Below are 23841 nucleotides of genomic sequence, written 5' to 3'. Positions count from 1 at the left end.
TGATAGGGGTTAGGAATTGACCAATCCCATGTCTCTTCCCCCTTAGTTACTGTATCTAAGTTGGAAAAGCTTGACAAAAAGAAACATGGCGACTCCAGTCCTGCCAAAGAGTGTATTAGATCGTTTCTTGGCCCCAATATAGTTTCAAGCAGACAGCAAAGACTGTATGCAATAGAAGGATATATTCACGATGATGAACTTTACTCAGGTAATTTTTCATATAGGGATACTCAACATTGGGTACCGTAAAATGTGGGTTAAAAGCCACTACGTTTTTCCTCAACTTTGACCCGTGCGGCTTAAATATCGGTGCGGCTAATTTGTGGATTTTTCCGATTCTGAATTTAGCAGCCGTCAGTAACTGTGAATACTACAGGGCACGAGAAAACGCATTTCACTTGTGTTCTAAGCTGCTCAGTACCCGTGAGGATTTTGAATGTGAAGTTTGATATTTTGCATTTAGAATAGCTGTCTGTGTGGATATCAAATGATTCAGTACAACCAAAAGAAATGTAAAATTAAACTTAATGTGTTGCTATAATATTGCACAATTTTCCAGACAGCACATCAGTGGTTCTCTGTACAGACAGTGAGACAGCAACTCAAACGAGAACGAGTACTTTACAATGATCACCAAAAGCTTTCCTATTTAAGCTGCGTGTCTGAATTTGAGCGTGTTTTAGGGAATGTCAAAGCCGGTTAGTTGTGAGACAGCTGCCCAGCAGCTCCAGTTGTTGCCATTGGTCACTGAGAGGGAAGCCCAGAGCTCCACTGGGACACAAGTCCGCGAAAAAGAAGCCAGTTCAAAGAGAAAAGAAGGTAAAAAAAACAGCAGGAGCTCCTCCCAACATACTCTGCTGACAGGCAGATAGAGAAGTAGGAAGCAGCGCGCACACAAACACACACACCTTGATAGAGAGAAAACTAGCAATTATAATTGTTTTCTGACCAAACGGTAACATAACTATCGAGCCCAGTTCATACGCACCTATTGGAATAAGGCAGCTATACGCAACGGCCATTCCTGGTATGAATCTAAATTCAGATAGAAATGTAGATGTTTTTTATGACAAACACATACAGAAATTGTCTTTGCATTAAAAAAGACCACATTAATATGAATCATTCAAAGTAGCTGTTAATTAAACCTCTTCTTAAGAAGCCCACCACTCTTGATCCAGAGGTGTTGGGTAACTACAACCGATCTCTAACCTTCCCTTCCTCTCTAAGATCCTTGAGAAAGTAGTTGCAAATCTGTTGTGTGCCTTTCTACATAACAATAGTTTATTTGAGAACATTCAGTCAGGATTTAGAAAACATCATAGCACAGAGACAGCACGGGTGAAAATTACTAATGGGCTTCTAATTGCATCAGATAAAGGACTTGTCTCTGTACTTGTCTTGTTAGACCTTAGTGCTGCGTTTAACATCATTGACCATCACATCCTACAGAGACTAGAACATTTGATTGGCATTAAAGGTACCGCACTAAACTGGTCTAAATCCTATTTATCAGATCGATCTCAATTTGTATAGGTAAAACAATGAAACCTCGATGAACACCAATGTTAGTCACAGAGTTCAACCATGCTTTGTGCTTGGACCAATTTTATTCACCTTATATATGCTTTTTAGGCAATATTTTCAAAAACACTCCATAAACTTTAATTGTTATGCAGACGATATTCAATTATATCTATCGATCAAGCCAGACCAAACTAACCAGTTCGCTAAACTTCAAGCATTTCTTAGAGACATAAAAACCTGTATAACCTGCAACTTCCTGATGTTAAACTCAGACAAAACTGAAGTTATTTTACTAGGCCCAGAACATCTCGGAAATCAATTATCTAATGATATAGTTTCTATTGATGGCGTCGGGCGGCAGACAGTCACCATATTTAAGAGTAGACTTAAGACGTTCCTTTTTAATAGCGCTTAAAGTAAGGGCTGGCTCAGGTTTGCCCTGGTGCTGGAGCAGGGCAAACCTGAACCAGCCCAACTTTAAGCAGCATATCTAAGGGATGGCCCTAGATATGCTGCTATAGGCCTAGACTGCTGGGGGACACCTTAGGATACACTGAGCTCCTCTCTCCTCTCCTCTCTCTCCTTCTGTGTGAATTCATGTCCCACCAATGCAGATTACTAACTATTTCTTCCCCGGAGTCTGGTAATGCTCAACACCTACTGCTATCATTGTTATTGCTAGTTGCATTGCAATTAGTATTGTTTATACTTCCTTATTATTCTACTATAGCCACTGCTGCTGTTATTATTGTTAGTTGTAACGTTTTCATCATGCCTACTACTCATTATTGTGTTGTTCATTCTGTACACATGACATCTATTCTCCATCCGGGGAGAGGGATCCTCCTCTGTTGCTCTCCTGAAGGTTTCTTCCCTTTTTCACCCTGTTTAAAAGGTTTTTCCTGAACCAATGTAAGGTCCCGAGACAGAGGATGTCGTACGTGTACAGATTGTCAAGCCCCTGAGGCAAATGTGTAATTTGTGATTCTGGGCTATACAAAATAAATACATTTAAATGTAATTTAATTATATTTGCAGTCATATATATATATATATATATATATATATATATATATATATATATATATATATATATATATATATATATATGTATGTATCCATCATGTAATTGGAAGGATAACTTAATGTTACCTCTCAAAACTAGTACTAAACACTTCATCTCAACACAAGTGTGTCAATATAACTCCAGAATCAAAAGTGTAGTAGAAAAGTGGAAGTACTGTTGTAGAGAAATAGATTATGTACACATAAATATTATCACTTGAAGACATTCAAGGCTCCAAACTTTTCCAACTTTTCCCATTACCACTTAATCGACATGCAAATCAACACAATATTTTCTCTGTCCTGTAAACTGTATTACTGACAGATGATTTGGTAGTGGACAATTTACAGAGATAACAATATAGTGTTATATTTGAAAAGAAAGTCACAAATGAATTCATGCTTTTAGAAAGAATAAATGATCATTAAGGTTTTTTTTTAAGCTTAGACACCAAACAATAATTTATGTGTAGTGAATTAATATTCAGGCTCCCTGTCTGTATTGGCCTCTCTCTCTGCAGACTATGAGCACACAACCAGCTTCAGGATATAAATCCTTGCATTCTTATCAATCATGATGTTCTTCCGCCAGAAATGAGTCTTTGAAAAGTGTTTGTATCTCTCCCGTTTCCTCTCTGTCCGTTTCTCTCCCTGGTGCACGCTGTCATGAGGCAATACCCAATTATATAATTCCAAACCAATGCTAATAATGTTTTTGGGATCTCTTGTGATGGCCCAAGAGTCCATCTTCAGTTGCACTTGCAGAATTAATATGCAAACCGTTGACGAATGTTACTCTTTAATTACGCAATGAACGTGATTGTCACAAAAAATTGTCAAATTCTTGAGCCGTGGGTTTCTCTGTGTCATGGTTCGAAAACAAAAGGGGCCATTAATGACTGAATGAGTGTAGTACAACTTTTCTCCTTCATAAAAGGAAAATATTAGCAGAGCAAAACAAACTCAATCACTATGTCAAACTCTTTTAAAATGACCCTCCTTGTCTGTTATATTATTGCCTTCAAATAATTGCACCATGCAGTGTTGTTCCATCTACACCCTCCCTTACACCAGACAAGATCGGAGCCCCTTCAACAACACATTGGGGAGGTTGATAGTTGAGCATATTTAACAAACTCTAAATGCTGAAGAATTGCTCCTTTAGACCTGTTTATAGCAGAGTTCAGCTCATTATAAAGTCTAATTATCTGCAGTATTGTGTGTGGGGGCTCACACAGTCACTGCTGCGGATTTGTGAGCCTATGTTGAGCGCTCCCAGTCACCGGGTTCATTATGATGACTAGAATAACCAACATCTAATTTGGGACTCCATTGCAATGGCTAGTAGTGTTGGGACTCATCAGGAAGCATATTTATTCAAGGTGGCGGCAGACTAATAGAATGTGCAGTAAGTATGGACCTCATGAATACAGTCATTTCTCTCATTCCTCATTATTAATCACATCATTATAATTGTCTGTTTAATGAAAACCTGCATCCAGTGAGACCTCTTGTATTTTCCAATATTTGAAGCCCAGTTTTGACTGTGACTACACTATACTGTTTCTCCATCTCTAAAAATATACTGCACAGCTATTTGACAGAAATTTACTGCCTCTGAAGTCAAACAAGAAACATGTTTGTTTAGGGTAAATAATACTTTGATGAATCATGTTTTGTCATGAATAATTTTCAAGTCATTTCAGCAGCTGTAAAGAGAGGGACACTATTAATGACAGCAGAGTGAACATGGAGCCACATCACTTTCAATTAAAATACACAGCAGCAATCAAGCCATTTAAGACATGCTTCAACAGTGAATGGGCCATGTAATCCAATGGAATACTCCGATTGATTTTACATCATTGTGATGGCACTTTGATATCAAAAATATGTTATGTCAGTTAGCAAGGCTGGAGAAACATAATCACACAAACAGGAAGCTGAAACTTGAAATATGGAATAATGGAAACCAAACCTGCCAATCTGTCACACAGTTTGTATCCTACTACACAGTCAGCCAAAGCCAAACCTAGGCTTTGAGTATGTTTACTCAAGTAATTCAAAAATGTCCTATTGCTATACTATTCTAAAAGAAGAAATATTGACGTAGTAACCTAAGTTTCACACTCAGTCCATTGTTTTCTTTTTTCTTTCCATTTCAGTAGCCTGCTAAAAAGTGGACGGGCTTAGAATGTAGCACAACACAGTGCTACAGACTGTGGCTCCACATATACCTTCATGTTACTAAAAGTTACAAATCGATTTATGGATGGATGTGATGATAGTATTTAGTTGACATTGGTTGGTAGTAGCTTTATAATTTGTTTTACAGGAAGAAAAGAAGATTGGATGTTATATAGACAACAAGAAGTTTTTTACACCATGAAATATCACTATTTTGTTTAACTCCCAAAAATGAAATCCTTGAAAAACCCAGTGTCAGGTGGACTGTAGCACCCTAAAGTCTTATGTTTTTTAAGTTTTTGATGAAAGTTGGATGTATAACAATAATTTACAGGATCTGAAATGTACAACATGTTGTTTTAACTGTTTTGTGAATCTATAGGGCAGAATGGGGTAACAATATGTCCTGTGTTGTGCTAGCCCCATATCTCACATTACATGTATCAGCAATCCAGCTTTTCACTCAAGGACATCAAATGACACACAACCCCAAGTGCAAAGCACAGACGGATAGATGATATCCATTGTAAATGGCACATTTTCCATATGAGCAAGTCAGGAAATATTTACTGTCTCTGCTGCACAAAGCAGAGGACATGAAAGGAGGGAGGGGACTGGTGGACTCTGTCCACTGCCACCGGGAAGAAATACTTCCTTTCATGACAATAGAGATGGCTCATTTTTGTCTGCTGGCAAGGTATCCCCCCCAATGCAATTTCTCAATTATGCTGAAAATGTGGAAAATAGTAAATAAATAATGTAGTGGTGTAAACAGGCGACGCTGGCCAAGCACATAATGGATGGAGCAGTGAGCACAGGCTTCCTGTGGAGCCAAGTTAGAGAAACAGAGGTGAGCCGCTGGCTAGAAAAAAAACAACTGTAAAACAACACACTTCCTGAGCCACGAATGAACTTTCCACTTTAAATTATTAATGTGTGAAAATCTAAATGTAAGGCTTACAAATCATCAAGTGACCACACAGAGGCAGAGTAGATGTCAGTACAACTAGGCTGTCTGTACTACTGTTCTTTGAGCTAAATGCTAACATCAGCATGCTTACAATGAACCATGGTAGAGCTCAAACAAAGTCTATCTAAAGAAAAACAATCGCACAAAGTTGTGATAATCTGTTAAAGAGAGAAACCTTGCTTTAAAGCTAAACCGGCTTTGTCTATCAAAACATGTTGTAATCTCTACAAAAAGGTTCCACTTTTTGTTATTGCACTTTTACATTTAAATATTCAGAGCACTGCTTATATGTACGTGTTGCTTCATCCCTGCTAATGTACCACTCTGCATCAAAATAAGCTTAATGTCCTTTGTGCATCTTTCAAGGTAAAAAGTATTCATTCTGGGAAGCTGTTGTGGGCCTTTTTTTTTTTTTTTTTACAATTGTGTCATATGTTATAGACAAAAATTAATCTATTATCAAAAAAAAAAACACAAAAAAAACATAAAGATTAGGCAATAATGAAGTGATGAATGGGCAGTGTGGGTTCCTTCCGGGTTCTCCGGCTTCCTCCCACCGTCCAAAGACATGCAACTTAGGTTAATTGAAGGCTCTAAAATTGCCCGTAGGTGTGAATGTGAGCATGAATGGTTGTCTGTCTCTGTGCCCTGTGATAAATTATGGAGCTATAAAGAAAAAGTTAAGGGATACCAAAGGCATTACTATTCTCTTTTGGGGAACGCGAATGTCAGAACCAAGTTTCATGGGAAACTACCCAATCCACCAAAACTTTTCCATTCAACTTATTTTGAATAGCCCAAAATCACAAATTTGCCTCAGAGGGCTTTACAATCTGTACACATACGACATCCTCTGTCCCGGGACCTCACATCGGTTCAGGAAAAACTCCCCCAAAAAACCCATTTAACAGGGAGAAAAAGGGAAGAAACCTTAGAGAGAGCAATAGCGGAGGATCCCTCTTCCCAGATGTACAGAAGTACAATAGATGTCATGTGTACAGAATGAACAATGTAACTGAGTTACAATACATTCAACGAATATGACAGCAATGATTCATATAATGAGTAGTAGGCATGATGAAAAAGTAACTACCAAAACACAGTAAAAAAAACAAAAACCAAAACAGTAACAGTGGAGATAGTAGAATAATAATCACAGTAAAAGCAGTAATGGTATTGACAATACTAATAGCAATGCAATTAATAATAATAACTTTGACATATTAGATGGCAAAGCTTGTATACAGCTCAGAGGAAATTGAAGGTGGCAGCGCTGACAAAACATTCAAGAAGGTATGAATCGTCAGAAATCATAAGCAGACTGGTGACTGTTTCTTGCTGCAGTGTTTCACAGCTCTGCGTTGCTTGCTGTGCACTTGCTTTTATGTGTATTTTGTTGTGCTGTGCAAGGTCTTTTTTCTTTTAAAACATTGAAGATGAATAATGATTACAAATGTTCAGTCTTTGATTTGTGTTATTTTAACGATATCAATTATCTAAATCTTTAGATAAATAATAGAGACTTAATATCATTATTAAATCTTCAGAATCAGAAGTTGGAGCATGATATAGCATTACTAAAACAATGTAGACAATTATAATGATCTATTTGTCGTTTGTAAAATCTAGCCCTCTGAGGCAAATGTGAGGCAAATTTATAATTTTGGGCTGTACAAAATAAATTGAATTAAATAATATGAACTCAAATTGAATTGACTATAAATATACCATAAATATACAATGATGATTATTGATGATTATTAAAAACTGTTATCACTTCGCTGTCAGGTTCAATGTCAAATAATGAATAATTCTGTTTCAATCATATCCATCAATGTAGATGGAAAAATAGATCAGGAATACTAACAAAAATCAGAGAAAACTGCACAGAACGTTTTCCTGTTCCCGTATTGTTTTGGAGTGATCCGACCAGACAGACCCGGTAGCCAGTGGCCTGATGTTTGTGGTCTAGACGCAGGAGGAATGGGCTAGCACAGCAGCTTCAGTTCTTTGTCTGAGTCTTCAGAACTGAGTGTAGCTGACCCACATTCTGGCAGTGTTCAGAGCCTAACACACAATCACTGTAGTTAGGCATGTAAAATAAAGTAAAACAGACTAGAGGCATGAAAACAAGCCTCGGGTCACTTGTACGCCTGTGCAGCACAAGTGAGAGGCGAGCTGTTTCGTAGCCTGTGCAGACAGCTGTATTGATTTAAATGGGAGCTTATCAGTTCCATCAGACAGGCGGGACACAGAGGACTGAACAACGCTTCCTGTGTACACACCATCATTTCTGTCTCAGTTACGGTTCTCATTTGTATCCCTGGGCACAGTCTGTGACAAAAACATACTAAAGCAAACCCACAGAAAAAAGAGGTCAATTTAGCTTTATGATGAATGTGACTGGAATTCACATGGGTCACATAAGCTCTTGTGCTAGATGAGATCTATTATCTTCACATACTATGCTGCTACATTAACTTGACATATCCTCCAGGTTTCTTTACTACAGAGCCAGCTGATGATGGCCTATGGGAGTTGTGCTGTCTTACCACAATCTTCAGCCAATCCGTTAAGGGGCCATTGTCTCCCTGCTTCCATCTTCCTATTTTTTCCTGCAGTCGTGTGTCAAAACATTAGTCTAATTCAGCCGTAACTGCCTCCGGCTCCAGCCAAGCTTTCAAGAGTAAAAAAATCAGCACTTTCTCAATGTGTTCAGCCCCTGATATTAATCAAAGCCAGAGAGGGTGGTGGTTGGGGTCAGAGTGTATATCTTTTGGAGAATTAGAATTTACAAGTAGCGAGACACAGTTAGTGCTCGTAAATTCATTGTTGCTGTTACTACATGTAAGCTCCCAGTGTGGGCATTATGAATCATCCGCCAACCAGCGATGTCATCTGTCTGAGGGAGCAGGAGAAGAGAGTGATGGGGAGGGAACAGGAGAAAACACGGTGCTCAGTCACATCATGGAGGACCAAAAGGGAAATGGAGTCACACACACACACACACGAGTGACATAAAAGACTCAAATAATTCTTCCCTCGCAGGATACAAAAATAATTTGGCTCTAATAATCGGTGTAGGCAGGCTTGATAAGGCAGCTAGATGTAATATTAAGTAATTAAGAGTAATGATGCTTTTTGGCGTGAATACGGCTTGCATGTCATTAGCAACCAGCAATCCGTCACTGCCACAGTAAGGTCGCAATGCATTGCTTTAAAAGGACTTCAGAAAGTAGGAGTTGGTTTCAGTGACGTGTGCTGAAGTTCGTGACTGGTGAAGGCACTGACTTTTTCAGAGTCAGATTTACAAACATATGAACCCTTGAGAGCAGCTTAAATCAGCAGCTTGCACATTTACTACTGGTTGTACTTACATAGGTAAGGTACATGTTTGTTTCCACCGGGAGCATGTCTGCCACGATCTGGCTCCAACGCAGCTTTGCGTGTCTTTAGTGGAGCGTTTCTGATACGTGCCGCGGGTGCGTCTGGTGGAAACACAAGCAATGACCAGCATGGCAGCAATCATACGTGGCCATACAGAAATGTTGTAATATGTCAAACACAAACGTACTGGTACAGTTTAGATGTGGTCAGAAATGTTCTGAACACATCCATATCAGTTACTTTTGAAAACCGGATGTTGTGTCCCGTGGCTCTTTCCACCTGTTTGAATATGTTTCACGTCAGTGTCTACCACTTTGGGCTGCATTCCCAAACAACCCGACTCAGAGAAGAACGGACCCGTTGCGACAGAGGCTATTACCGGCCTGATACCGGAGGCCAAGCGGTCTTCAGACCGGCCCTGTTACTCATTCAATACAAATAAAAATAGGATATGGCTCACTGCAGTGTATGCACGGTCCTACCTTCACTTGTAAATTAAGTCCATTCGTCTTTCTTTCCAGACAAATATCTCCATGGGTTTGCTTTAAAAGTCCTCCTTATCTTCTTTTAGTTTTAAAAGTCTCTCCGTCTCAATGGATATGATTTCCAGGCGGTCAAAGCTAAATAGAAGAAGAAGAAGACACAATCTCAATATCCCCCCTAAACCCTCAAACCCCGAACCCTCAGGGACTTACTGATGTCAGCTGCTAAGTGGCTGAGTGTGAGAGGCTGTGAGGGCTTGAACTGGTGTAAATATGAATGAGACAGCACTTTGCTGCAACATATCATGTGATTACATAAAATCAAAAAAAAAAAAATATTGTGTACAATTGTGTATTTATTTTATACTTTTTATTCACTGATTTGAACGTCTTCCTCACGAGATGAGAAGTCATTTTAAATGATCTATTTACTAGTTTTTGTCAAAACGAAATGTTTGATGAATGTAAACAAAATATTATTATATATTTTCTGCTTGCATTCCTCTGATTTCATATGTTTTTATGTTCCATCTTTAATCCGTAATGTTGTAGTGTAAATGTATTTTATCGGGCTAAACACCCACGTGTCTCTTTGTTTACCTTCTTTTTTTTCCGTCTTCATGCTTCCATTGGGAACTGCGTGTTTAACGTCACATTGCTATTCCCTTAGGCACTTACGGAAAGGGATCATAAAGGGCTCAAAATGTCTGCCAGAGAGCCCTCAAGCACTCTACGATGTGACAGTGGGACAGCCCTAAACCCTCAAGGAATTCGCGGGAGCGCGCCTCAAAGTCCGTCAGTCCGTAAGGGTGGAGATTGAGATTGGGCCAAAGAAGAAGAAGAATAAGAAGAAAAGTGTAGAAGAAGAGCAACGGCAGAACAAGCATGAGCCCGACCAGCGGGTTCCCCCTTCATGGAGGTAGAGGTACTGTTTGCCTCCTCTCTGGTTTTTCACTGCAGTTTTGTCAGATCAGCGAGACTAAATAGGTTCTACACATATGTGAAATACACAACCTATTATATGGAAAGAAAGGACGTATAATAAAAAAAATAAAATAAATATAAGTAAATAAAAAATCAACCCAGTTTGTGAGGGATTGCGCAATCTGCCTCACATCGCGTGAGACACGGTTTGAACAGGACAAGCACAAATTCAGCGATTTTGATTATAAAAAAGCTTGAAATGATTGGAATCATACATACAGTACATTTACAGCACAGATCAGTAGATACATATTCATATCTATTTTTATTTTATTATATTTATTTGTTTTTTACTTGACAGGTGAGACTGTGCACATCCCTGGTTGGTTTGTCAGGTCTGTGAACACTTAGAGCCAAGATGTATCTACATGTAATGCGCAGACTACCACAACATTTCTGATCACATTCATCCTCCCCACAGGACTGACCCATTACAGTTCCATTGCTACATGAGCTTTCCTTTAGTTCCATCCTTACTAAACTGTAATTAAAACTTTTTCCATCCAGCTCCACAAGTTAACTTTCCTTTAGCATCACCATAAGGGCAAAATATTAGATACATACCATATGAAGGTTGCTTAGGCCGGATGAAACCATGTGTATGACTCATACACATTATCTGACATCCCATCTCATTAAAGTTGGTTGTTTAAGGGTAAAACCAAAAATATATCATGTTCAATAGGACCCTATATTCATAAAACTTGTGTTTAATCACATTACAATAACTGCCTTGTTGGCAATTATGAATTTCAATTTTTTTATTTGAGTTTCTCAATCATAAATACCATAAAAAAGAACTCATCACTGGAATTTACAACTCCCCACGTGGTGAATGGTATATAGCGTCTTTCCAGTCTTCTCCCCACTCAAGTCCATGTTCACTACAACATTCCCCCGATCCGTAGAGGGCTGGCAGCAGCAGCAGTCCTGTCCATGTGTAGTGGGGTATGCTCCCTAGTTTTGAACGCAGCCCTCGAGCTGGCTCCTCCCCCAATCAGCACCAATATATAAAGGCACCTATTGTCATGGCCTCACTCCCTTTTGGCCCGTGTTCTGGTCCTGTGGTGGCTCGCGGTGAGTTTTAGATACTTAATTATTGTAAGTAGTCAGAATCTTAATTTGTATTTTGCAACATGGTGTTACCCTTTTAATCTCTGTTTATCATGTGTAGGTTCACCTGCTGCTGTTTTGCTACGCCTGTTTTGTTTTGTCTGTTTTGCTGCCCCTGTTTTGTTGTTTCCATTTTTCTTCTGCTTTGCATGCTTTGGCTTTCAGTGTTTGTTTTTGATTTGCTTTCATTCTTGTAATAAACTTCTATTTTCTATCTTCTATCTTTTAATTTGATAAAACACATCTCTGGCCTCTGGTGTGATACAGCAACAAAAAACGGCACATCCTGGTCTTACAAGTCAATACAAGTCCATTGTTCATGTTTATGACACTATTCTACAATAAATATTAGCATAAACCATAAGTATGACTCGAAGGGACTCGAGAGTGACTTGGGAGAGCAACTTGATTTTTACATACATACATACATATATATATATATATATATATACATATATATATATACATATATATATATATATATATATATATATATATATATATATATATATATATATATATATATCTATGTTATACATTCATTAATTCAGCATTCATAAATATAGTTACGATATAAATAAATAAAAAATCCTTTTTTGTGTACTAAAACTAATATACCACTAACACGTATATTAACTTATCTATGTTCACAAGGGTTTTCCGTATATTATAGCTTTTTCAATTATTCAAATAAACCTCTGGGTTTAAATTGGCTGGGGTTAAAAGGGTTAAAACTTATATTTCACGTATATGCCAAGTTCCGAGGTGGCGTTGTTGGTTCCCTGACATTCAGCCGTGCTGCTCTTTTTAGTTTGTTGTTCGCTCCAACACTTTGACAACATAACATTGCAGCTGCAATGAGCTGCTTTTGGTTTTGGTATACATAACCTAACTTTTAGAATCTAAATGCAAGCTGGAAGAGACCGCAGAGACTGCGTGGGGTGGGATGTATTAAAACAAAAACACTTTGTGATGAGACTCCCTGCGTTCAAGCTGTCCGGCTGTATGAGCAATCTCTCTGTGGCACAGAGGAGGCTGACGAGTTCAGCGGCACATCTGGAGCAGGCCGATGGGAGAGAGCTTTTAATTATAAAACACAGTCTCAACTGAAGAAAAGGAGTCCACTCAATCGCCAAGAGAAGATGCCTGAGTGCGTGCAGCCTAGCTTTGAATTGTCCTCACATAAAGTCAGTCTGCATACAAACACATGAGCTACAGCATGTTCCCCAAACCTAAAAAAATAGTTAGATAGCTATAATACTATATATATATATATATATATATATATATATATATATATATATATATATATATATATATATATATATATATATATATGTGAGATCGAGAGTATTATAGCTATATAGTGTGTATATATATATATATATATATATATATATATATATATATATATATATATACACACTATATAGCTATAATACTCTCGATCTCACATATATAACTACAACAATCATTATTTATTTATTTGTAGTTTGAATAAAGTTTGTAGCTGGATAATAAGTATATTAAGGTATTCGGGTGCCAGAATATTTCAATCTAAACAAACTTTCAAAGTGGCAATGAATCTCTCAGTTTTTAAAAATATTTAAAAGTACAAGTACACAAAAAATGACTGTTAAGAACAATAAATGTTATTTGTCACTTACAACCCTGCATGAAATGCACACATGACGTGACTCTAAGGCCATCTCCACACTACTATGTAGCAACCCTGAGATTCATATTTAATTGGTTATTATCAAATCTTGAAGATTTCCCAATTTTGGAAAAATTGTGTGGAATCCAAAATACGGTTAGGGAAATGAAATAACATGATATTGTGCAACTGTTACTATTCTAAATGGTTGGTATAGGATATTTACTCAAAATATACAGTTTAAAAACCCTGTGAATTTGCTGCATTGCACATCTGCTACTATTCACGCCAGTGTGATCATGTATTTAAAGAACACCTTGATAGCTTGGCATTAGAAAATGGAAGCCTGCTTTGGCTGGTGGCAAATTTCGTCTTCATGTTACCAACATTCTGACTGTTATGTTCATCCTGCTACAATTCTCAAAAAGGACGCAACTATGTTCTGACTCTTAACTGGAGAAACACTGGAAATAGCACAAAGCTCTTAATGTTGAGTCGTGTATAATAATAATGGTGCTGTCACACTTGACAAAAAACTTGATGGGCCTATTCATCAGATTATGGTTATGAAATGCAGAGCTTATTCTTGGCAGTAAAGAAAAATAACGTAAAAAAAAAAGTGTAAATCCACATTCAAATTCAAAAGGAGCTACTTATTTTAAGCAACAGCAGAGTTCCTAAAAAAAGTCAAAATCTTCCAGGCACCAACGAATTGTTGTTTTTGTAAAGATGGATTGGAGCACCGATGAGATCTGTGAGTTATTGATTACAAAGAACAAAGAACAAAGTAGTGTCTATAATGCATCGCGTATGAAAAATGTACAAGTGAAAAAGTCAAACATCAAAAGCAGACATTGTGTACGATGCAGAAGAAGAAACAATCCACCGAGGCAAGTGATCTATCAGATGGGAATTAAATCTTCAAAGCAAGTACGTGTGGCAGAAATGAAGGCTACATTAACTTTTAATTGCCGCTGTGATGAAGCTGCCCAATTTCACCTTTCCTGGTAAAAATACATGTTGACTCTTTTGCTGGTTGTATGTTTGTTCTTGTGTATGTTCTTGTATTGTGTATGTTTGGTATTGTGTATGTTCTTGTATGCGTGATTGATCCACCCCTCCCCTCCATGCCTTGTGGCCTGCTACTACACTGGCCTCTGTGGTGCCTCCTGTTCAGGCTGCAGAAATGGGCTGTGACAGCTATGTGGGGGACTCGGCTGAAATCTCCGCCTCACTCCCAACTGGCCAACAAACAAAGCCCCCAGGACAGATATGAATGTAAACACACCAGAGAAGAAGAAGAAAAAAGGTCAAGGCTCAGCACTTCCTGCAGCTCAGAGAAGCCCATGACCTGATTTCGTTGATATGGTTGCTGGCATGCGAACACCAGTGATCCATGTACAGCTGCGTGTGCAGAAGTGACAGAATCGTGGGGTGTTCGGGTGTGTATGTGTGGGGGGAGGGGGTCACAATCAGAATAATATGTCGGTATAATAACTATTATGTCCTGAAGAGGGGACAGAGCACAAAAGTGGACAATAGGGCGAAATGTCTTCCACTCCACCCCATTTCTAAATAAAATCACTTTTGAATAATTTGAAAAATAAAAACAAGAAAGAGCAGAGGAATGGCAAGGCAACCCAATCGTTTTACGCACAAACTTAATTTCTGCTGGAGGAGGCGATATTATTAAACCCAAAGTGTGGAAGCAAGAGAAAAGTTTAATCTGAAATATCTTTAACTGACTAAATATCTGCCAATTAATCAAACAACTATCAAGAAAGGTCTGTTGTAATTGTACATTACTTCGTAAAACTGTGCTGAGCTTTATTTTGTAGGGTCACATTGTTCTGGAGACAAAGGAGAGACATTTAACTAATTTCCCCAGGATTCTTCACGTTTTCACGCCTGTATTTGAAGCCCCGCCTATGGACCCTGTGACCCATGACCCATGACATCATCTTATCAACAAAAACCCCAGTGCCTATGTTGTTTGCTCTTGTTTCAGCGCTAACCGCTGTGTAGTAGACGCACCAGACTTCTCCTCTGAGGAACCACAACGGTTCCCTGCCTGGCTCATCAACAACCGACAGAATTAGCAGCACACTAAGTAACCACTTTCTCTTCACGGACTGCTAACTTTAACTGGGCATTGCATAACAATACAAAGCTGCTGTCATTGTCTTGTGTTGAATCGGCTTAACGTTATTCACTGAGCTTTATTGTTGAGAGCTCTTTGTAGTCAGGTTATTAGGTGGGGTAGTTGTCTTCGCCACATTACTAAGTCCATGTTAGTTATGCCTCACACAGATGCTCGGTCTTGCAAGCAGCTAACTATCTTTTCTAACCCGGCGTAATTATCATGCATCTTCACGTAGATGCTTTGAATTAGCTTCAAACACAGCTGCACAGGAGGAGAGTAAAGTTAAAGCTGCCACTCTTTTGTTATGACCGTGTGTGTTCATGCACGCGGGACAAATGGAGGCAGAACAAATGCACACATTCTTTCTCGAACGCCCCCAACAGAGGATACACTCACACACACCGTTTTATATACACACCCGCACACACACTTCCTTTTGGTTTCTTTAGTTAGGTATATTTAATTAGATTGATAGTGTGTTTTTCATGTTTTATCTTTTGAACAAATGCTTTTAAATCTGAATACTGCTCTATTTAATGTTGTACAAGAGTGAGTGCTGTCAACTTCTGCGATACAGAATTCCAAAACCCGTCAACCTTTACTAGCTAATGTCATGGACATTTTTGGTTGCATTTATTAATACAATGTTTCTACAAAGCTCTAAATTGAAAGCTAAGTTCATATTAGGAGAGTTAATTAATAAAGTTTCCTTTGTCAAATGAGGTGGTGTCCCAATGTGAATTATATAATATGAATTAGAATGAACACTGATAGACATTTTTACACCTACACTATTTGTGCAGAAAAAAGATTAATGCATGAAAGGCAGCAAACACAGTGACATCTGGCAGCTTGCAAAACTTAACCTTCAAGACTGTTAAAGGTGCAATACACAGGATGAAGAGCATTGACGTGACAAAATGTCAACGTTTATTTTACGTTTTGCAGCGGACTCCTGGACAAAGGTCCAGTGTTTGTATGCTCCCAATCTTTTATTCAGCATCTTTAAAGAAGCAAATTAGAGAAGTCCTGGTAATATGCTGTGATAGCATACGCTATTGCAATGGTCTTATAGAAGAATCAGCGTCTTGAAATGTATAGCAAATGCGTGTAATAGTAACAAAGTGTAACTTTTGAAGTAATATGAAACAAGCAAATCATAGTACCCTCAAATATATATGTATATTTTTTATTTATTTCAATGGTAGGTTAGCTTGATCTCCTTGAGAATAGTAGAGCTACGTCTAAAAAGAACAAATAACTTCTATGTAGCCTTTGACATTTGCTATGTTGCCATCGCAGTGCTGCTGTAGACACTTATGGGCTATTTTGGGGAAAAAAGTACCGCTGCCGCTGCTCCAGTAATCCCTGCCAGAGTAATCCAGATCGCTGGATAACGAGGGACAGCATTGTGTCTCTGCTAATTGCAACCCTTCTCCCACTTGCCACTCGGCAACCACAGCTAAGAGATAGAACTACTAATTATACATTTTTAATAGGATTACTAAATGTGTGTAATCAGCTGTTGGTCTAATGAATTCTTTGAGAAAGAAGATATCTAATCATGTCATGTGTTTATGTTCGGGGCATTTGCATGGCAGTATCAGACTGGTGCAGTCACTGGGGCCCAGTGTGCTTCGAATCGGAGGGAATTACAGGCCAGTAGGCCTGTTGTCGGGTGATACAGCTTGTCATCTCTCCAAGTGTAACCTTTAGCAGCACAAAGCAGGAACACTTCTCCATCACACAATGTGGTAAAGGTTCCTTTCAAGCAATGCCACTTTAATAGGAATATACAGAGGACTTGATTCAGTAATTACTTTCACCATCAGCATCTGTTTATTCCACAATGGCAGGAGAGATAAGTGAAAGGCCTGCAATGTGTTTACATCCTGTGAGCCCTTGTTACATTATGTCATTAAGGCGCTGTCTCCTGAGCCTGTTTTATTCCATTAAATACACTCACTCTGGGCTGCATTCACTGTGAAAAAACAGAATTACTTGGTTTGATTTGTGTTAAAAATGCAGGTTTTTCAAGTGTTTGCTCTGATCGGACAAGTACCATTACAATTTGTGTGAGGAAGCTGGCCAATCAAATGGCCTGCTAGTGGTCTGTTGAACTGCATTTTTAGTTTGGTACACTGGCTACATGTTTTAAATGAAAGAAAAACATTTGAAAGGGAAACTTAACACCAGGCTGTAAAGCAGTGCGTTGAACGTTGAAGCGTTCTACCACTTTAATGTGCGTGTGGTCAATCTGAAGTCACACCCAATCGTGATTTCACAGTGGACTAACACACCATGGAGTACATCACTGCAGAGAGGTAAACACATCCAGTATTAAAAAAAAAGGTACCGCAAACTTAATTTACGGATTATTATTTTTTTAGGTTCTCCAGAAACCATGGGCCGTGTTATAAAAAATAACCTGTTTAAATATCAGGCATTGAGTCTGATAAATCTCTCGTTATCACTTCAGATTACACTAAAGGATGCTGAGAAAGTCAGATATAAAAAGCTACCTGCTGGAACGCTAAAATTAACCAAAGGCAGTTTCATTATCCACCTGATATCAGCAAATTAACATACACATTTCCATTATGTAAACAAACACCACTGGATTAATCCAAGTTGCTTGCTCATGAAATACATTTCATTTATTTATTGAATTGTTTTATATCACAAAGATGCACAATTATTCAAGCCGCCATAATTTGAGGAAAGCTTACTAAACGGTACTCTATGATAACATTGCAGACAGCAGGATGTACTATGGTGGCCCCGAGAGCTCAACCTTCTGTTTGTATTTGTAAGGGGTTAAAAAAAAAAAAAGATAACCAAAAAGTTGAATATTTACACCTTAGGATCCTCCCTACCATGGGGAAAAGCACGAACATTAATGGTTTAGAAGATGCACAACATAAGTAATCCTTGTCAGTCAAAACACAGAACAGAGTCCATTAGAAATGAATAGGACATATTGCTACGATGCAATCCAACGAATCATAATCTCAAACCAATCTCCAGCACCGACTGGTTCTGATGGAAACCTTTGCTTGAGGAGACACAATACACTCAGTATATTCTATGGTTTCTCAGTATATATCAGATGACTGCAGTCAAGAAGGATAATGTTTACAAATCTATTTGATTAATTATATACAGGACTGTCTCAGAAAATTAGAATATTGTGATGAAGTTCTTTATTTTCTGTAATGCAATTAAAAAAACAAAAATGTCATGCATTCTGGATTCATTACAAATCAACTGAAATATTGCAAGCCTTTTATTGTTTTAATATTGCTGATTATGGCTTACAGCTTAAGAAAACTCAAAAATCCTATCTCAAAAAGTTAGAATATTTCCTCAGACCAAGTAAAAAAAAAGATTTATAACAGCAAAACGAAATCAAACATTTGAAAATGTCCATTAATGCACTCAGTACTTGGTTGGGAATCCTTTTGCACGGATTACTGCATCAATGCGGCGTGGCATGGAGGCAATCAGTCTGTGGCATTGCTGAGGTTGTATGGATGCCCAGGATGCTTCAATAGCGGCCTTTAGCTCATTTGCATTGTTGGGTCTGGTGTCTTTCAGCTTCTTCTTTACAATACCCCACAAATTCTCTATGGGGTTCAGGTCAGGGAAATTGGTAGGCCAATCGAGGACAGTAATGCCATGGTCAGTACACCAGTTACTGGTGGTTTTGGCACTGTGGGCAGGTGCCAGATCATGCTGGAAAATTAAATCCTCATCTCCATAGAGCTTTTCTGCAGACGGAAGCATGTAGTGCTCTAAAATCTCTTGGTACACAGCTGCATTTACTCTGGACTTGATGAAACACAGTAGACCAACACCAGCAGCTGACATGGCACCCCAAACCATCACTGACTGTGGGAACTTCACACTGGATTTCAAGCAACTTGGACTTCCAAATGAAATACAACACTTGCTTTCGTCTGAAAAGAGGACTTTGGACCACTCTGCAACTTTCCAGTGCTTCTTTTCCATAGCCCAAGTCAGACGCTTCTTCCGTTGTCTTGAGTTCAGAAGTGGCTTGACCATGGGAATACGGCTATTGTAGCCCATTTCCCGGACACGTCTGTGAACAGTGGCTTTTGATACCTGGACTCCAGCTTCAGTCCACTGTCTTTGAAGCTCCCCCAAATTCTGGAAGCGACTCTTCTTCACAATGCTGTTAAGGCTGCGGGCATCTCTCTTGGTTGTGCAGCGTTTCCTGCCACTTTTCCCCCTTCCAACAGACTTTTTGTGGATGTGCTTTGAAACTGCACTCTGTGAACAGCTTGCTCTTTGAGAAATTTCTTTTTGTGTCTTACCCTCCTGATGGAGGGTGTCAATGATGGTCCTCTGGACAGAAGTCAGATCAGCAGTCTTCCCCATACTTGTGATTTAGTTTACTGAACCAAGCTGAGTGTTTTTCATGGCTCAGGAAACCCTTGCAGGTGTTTCGACTTAATTAGACGATTCAAGTGATTAGTTGAATACCCTACTAGTATACTTTTTCATGATATTCTAATTTTTTGAGATAGGATTTTTGAGTTTTCTTAAGCTGTAAGCCATAATCAGCAATATTAAAACAATAAAAGGCTTGCAATATTTCAGTTGATTTGTAATGAATCCAGAATGCATGACATTTTTGTTTTTTTAATTGCATTACAGAAAATAAAGAACTTCATCACAATATTCTAATTTTCTGAGACAGTCCTGTATATGTAATGTAACATATGGCTTCGTTGTGAAGGTGTACAGCAGAGCAAAGAAAGAAGTCTCCCTGGTCCAAAGTTAATCTTAGTTTGGAGGAGTTGTGCAGTTAGTTGAAGATTTTTATTTTCTTCTTCTTTTTCGCACAGGCTGGTTAAAAACAATGATTAATAGACAAAAGTAAAGTTATTCTTTCATGATTCATGGCCTCTCCTTTCCTCTGCACAACACGCTTACTTATTTAATAAAGGTGAACAAAAAAAAAAAAATCAGTGTTTTGTTGGCAAATGAAAACGTAATGATCAACCAAACAAACTGAAAGCCAACAGTCATGCACATAGACAGGCTTCGATAACCTTCAACAGTCGTTGTTATTGTCTGCCAACTTCCTCTGTGTTGTGCGTATGTGTGTCCGCTTATATAGGCTTTATATCAAGGTCATTTTCACTCAGCAAAGACAGCATCTGTTGCCAGGCAACAACAGGCGGCTTTCAGGAAGCGCTCCATTGAGCAGCAAATGTTCATGTCAAGTCATAGAGAAACAATGAGACAGATATTGACTGTGAAAGATGGAGACTGCAGATCACTGTCAAGGACCACTACATGTTTCTATAATGTATTTAGTAACGCTAATGCAGGACAAAGAGACACAGCAGAGGTAATTGAAATGCTCTGATGTTAATTAAGCCATAATGCTGTGGTATTGAAACCTGCATTAACCCTTTGAACCCTCAACCCGTTTTGCTCAGCTGTCACTCCCTGTAGCTACAGTACCGGCTCACGGGCTCTCCAAGTCGTAGCTTGGATATAAACAAAAAACTGTGAATTCTCAAATAGTTTATTTATCTCTACTGCAGAGAGAACCAGCCATCCATCTAAATCAAGCTTTATTCACAATTCCTCTTGTTTTAGAACAGCAGTGTATTTTACCAATCAGTACAACATAATTATGTCATACTCTTTGAATCCATCATCTCGAAAATAAATACTATTTTCATTCACTGATTCCCAGTCACATCCATTATTTCATGTATTTTTCCTCAAACAACGGAGGAACAGAAATGATTGAAGTTATTAATGAATAAAGCAGTATTTAATAGGCAAAACAAAGACACACACTAAAGATAAACCTTGGTTACTTTCAGTACCTGAGATAATATAAATAACTCAAATCACTTGTTTCAGAGTAACTGCAAACAGTATGACCATCTTGGCCTGCTAACGAGCTGCTTCCACACACTGATCACTGTGACACCATGCTGCATCACTGCTGGATGTGCCCACACCTGACCACCCCTAGCTGTGACGCTGAGGTTCAACAGACTTAAATATTTCAACACATTAACAAACAGCTGTGAATCAATAAATGCATTTCAAAAAGATGCATGGGCACACTCTTGCAACAAGGACAGCTGTGTGTGAGGGAAATGATGCTGCCCAGTCAAATAGCAAAATCAAAGAGAATACTGCAATTCAATAAACTTGAGACCTTGACACAATATTCAAAATTATCCTGTGACCAACACGTAGTGAAAGGAGATTTAGATCCATCCAAATATTTTTCAAACACAGCCTCCATGTGTGCTGTACAGCCACACAGTTATTAGTGGAATTAGGCTGATTCACCATGCCAACAATGAGCAGAGGTCACCCTGACAACTGTGTGAGGGCATCATGTACAACAATGACAACAGCTGCATACAGATGTGACATTCAGCCATTGACAGGAACTGTTTATTTCTGGTTTTCTCAACCCCAGCTGGACCTGTTCCAAGTCTCTAATGACACATTGTCAAACTGAATTAAGTAAGCTAAATAAGTATGTTTAAAATGCGTCTATAGTATTGCACAATAAGTAACAGCTACCGCAACATACTTGATATTAAAGTCACATTTATTGGTTGTAAATCTTATTAGCTTTTTTAACTTTTCACAAAAAGAGTCAGGTGAAATATAAAGCCCGAAGAGCCAAAACACACCTTTATAAGTTAGTCTGCTCGAACATAAATGATGAAACCACTGAGAATAGTGAAGCTTGCAAAGTAAGATAACATTGAAGTATTACAGTTCATGATTTACAGGATCATTAGTTTAGGTGATTTGAGCATAGATTAGGAGCTCATTAAGATGTTCAAGTTTGTTTCCGGTTTGTTTGTTCCCTATAGTTTGTGATACACTTCTAATCCCAGATATTGTAACTAATAATAACTCATCCCTCTTTGTGATATAATGATGTCTGGCAACCCTGACTGAATATTAGCCAAAACGCTCAAGAGGTTCTGATTCTATGTATGGATTAAATATGTGGTTTACATGAATTTGAGGGTGGCTGTGGCTCATGGGTAGCCGGTGTGATCCCTGGTCGCCTCATTGTTCGTATGTCGAAGTGTCCTTGAGCAAGACACTGAACCCCCACAGTTGCTCCCTGGGTGCTTCTAAATTGCTAAGGATGGGTAACATGCAGGGACAAAATTTGTGTAATGTATGTAAAATATGTAATATGACGAATGTAATAAAAAAAATAAAAAAAATTTAATTTGTGTTGTTACTGTAGTGGTGGCAATTTAAAACCAGCTTGAAAAAACATCTGAATGGAAACATACTCAGTGTGTCACTTTCTCTCTTTCTCTCCATATACAGGATCAAATCAAACAAAGAGATTCAGGGGGGTCTGTCTTCAACCCACAAACAGTACTAAGCTCAGCAGGCCCACCTCTCACCTGTAAGTAATGAAAGGATACGTCCGGGCACCACAGGCTTCCTGTTGACCAGAGCGAAGGACAGTTCCGTCTGCAGGAACACGGCCGAGGCCTTGATGAGATGCTGTCCAAAGCGCAGGGTCAACATGTCTCTCTGACTCTCAGGCCTGGATAAGACACAGAGACAGCAGGTGGTCAAATATTCTGTTCATCGCACACATCCACGTACAGCTGGAAAACGTCGCTCAGTGAAAAACAGTACTGACATTCCTCATTTGAGTAGGATCTGATTTGGCTGAAGGTAATTCTAAAACAATACGAAGAGAACACAAATGAACCAAACACAAACATTTTTACAATACTTTTTGAAAATAAGCAATGAAAGATTGAACAATTAGACAATTACAGTTAGTACTACAGTTACTTACACAAGCATGTAATGTTAAATCGTTAAAACATCTTTGAGGACATGGCCCTGATTAATCTATCAACACCTTCACAACATAAAAAAAAAGCGCAAACACACACACACGAAAAAGGTCTGGTCAGAGAAATAAGTGAAAAGCATGGGTGTGTCAGGGAGTGGGACCAAATATGAGGGCTCAGATTTTATTTAAATACTGGATACTTTTAAGTCTTCGAGCATCTAAACATCTTTCACATCAAAACAATCTGAGAAGGAAATATCCCTATTTCGTGTTTATAAAAGTTGGGAACAAAAACCAGAACATTCGTGGCCACAAATCACCAAAAACTCCTGAGGATCCTTGGGACCATCACTTATCACTTAGTGATCAACATTTCTGAGCAGACACTACACTGACAACAACAGAAACTGTCACTGGTGTCAACACTGTTAAAGGCAATGATGAGTCAGTGTTCAGTTATCTTTATTAGCTCAAGCT

General features: G+C 38.6%; 1 protein-coding gene across 1 annotated transcript in view; it reads right to left on the bottom strand.

Annotated features, from left to right (window-relative positions):
- fhit (fragile histidine triad diadenosine triphosphatase) overlaps positions 1 to 23090 on the bottom strand; it is a gene marked incomplete at its 3' end in the record, with an annotated part of 218157 nt that extends 195067 nt beyond the window's left edge. The window contains exon 1 of the mRNA XM_079217765.1: positions 22979 to 23090. Within this exon, the coding sequence (XP_079073891.1) occupies positions 22979 to 23084 (106 nt within the window). The 5' untranslated portion in view covers positions 23085 to 23090. The remainder of the gene's footprint in view (positions 1 to 22978) is intronic.
- Between the last annotated feature and the right edge of the window lie 751 nt (positions 23091 to 23841).

The sequence above is a fragment of the Taurulus bubalis genome, assembly GCF_910589615.1.
Source record: "Taurulus bubalis genome assembly, chromosome: 5".
NCBI classification, from domain to species: Eukaryota; Metazoa; Chordata; class Actinopteri; order Perciformes; family Cottidae; genus Taurulus; species Taurulus bubalis.
The sequence above is the reverse complement of the archived record's forward strand: the minus strand, read 5'-3'. Positions and strand labels throughout refer to the sequence as shown.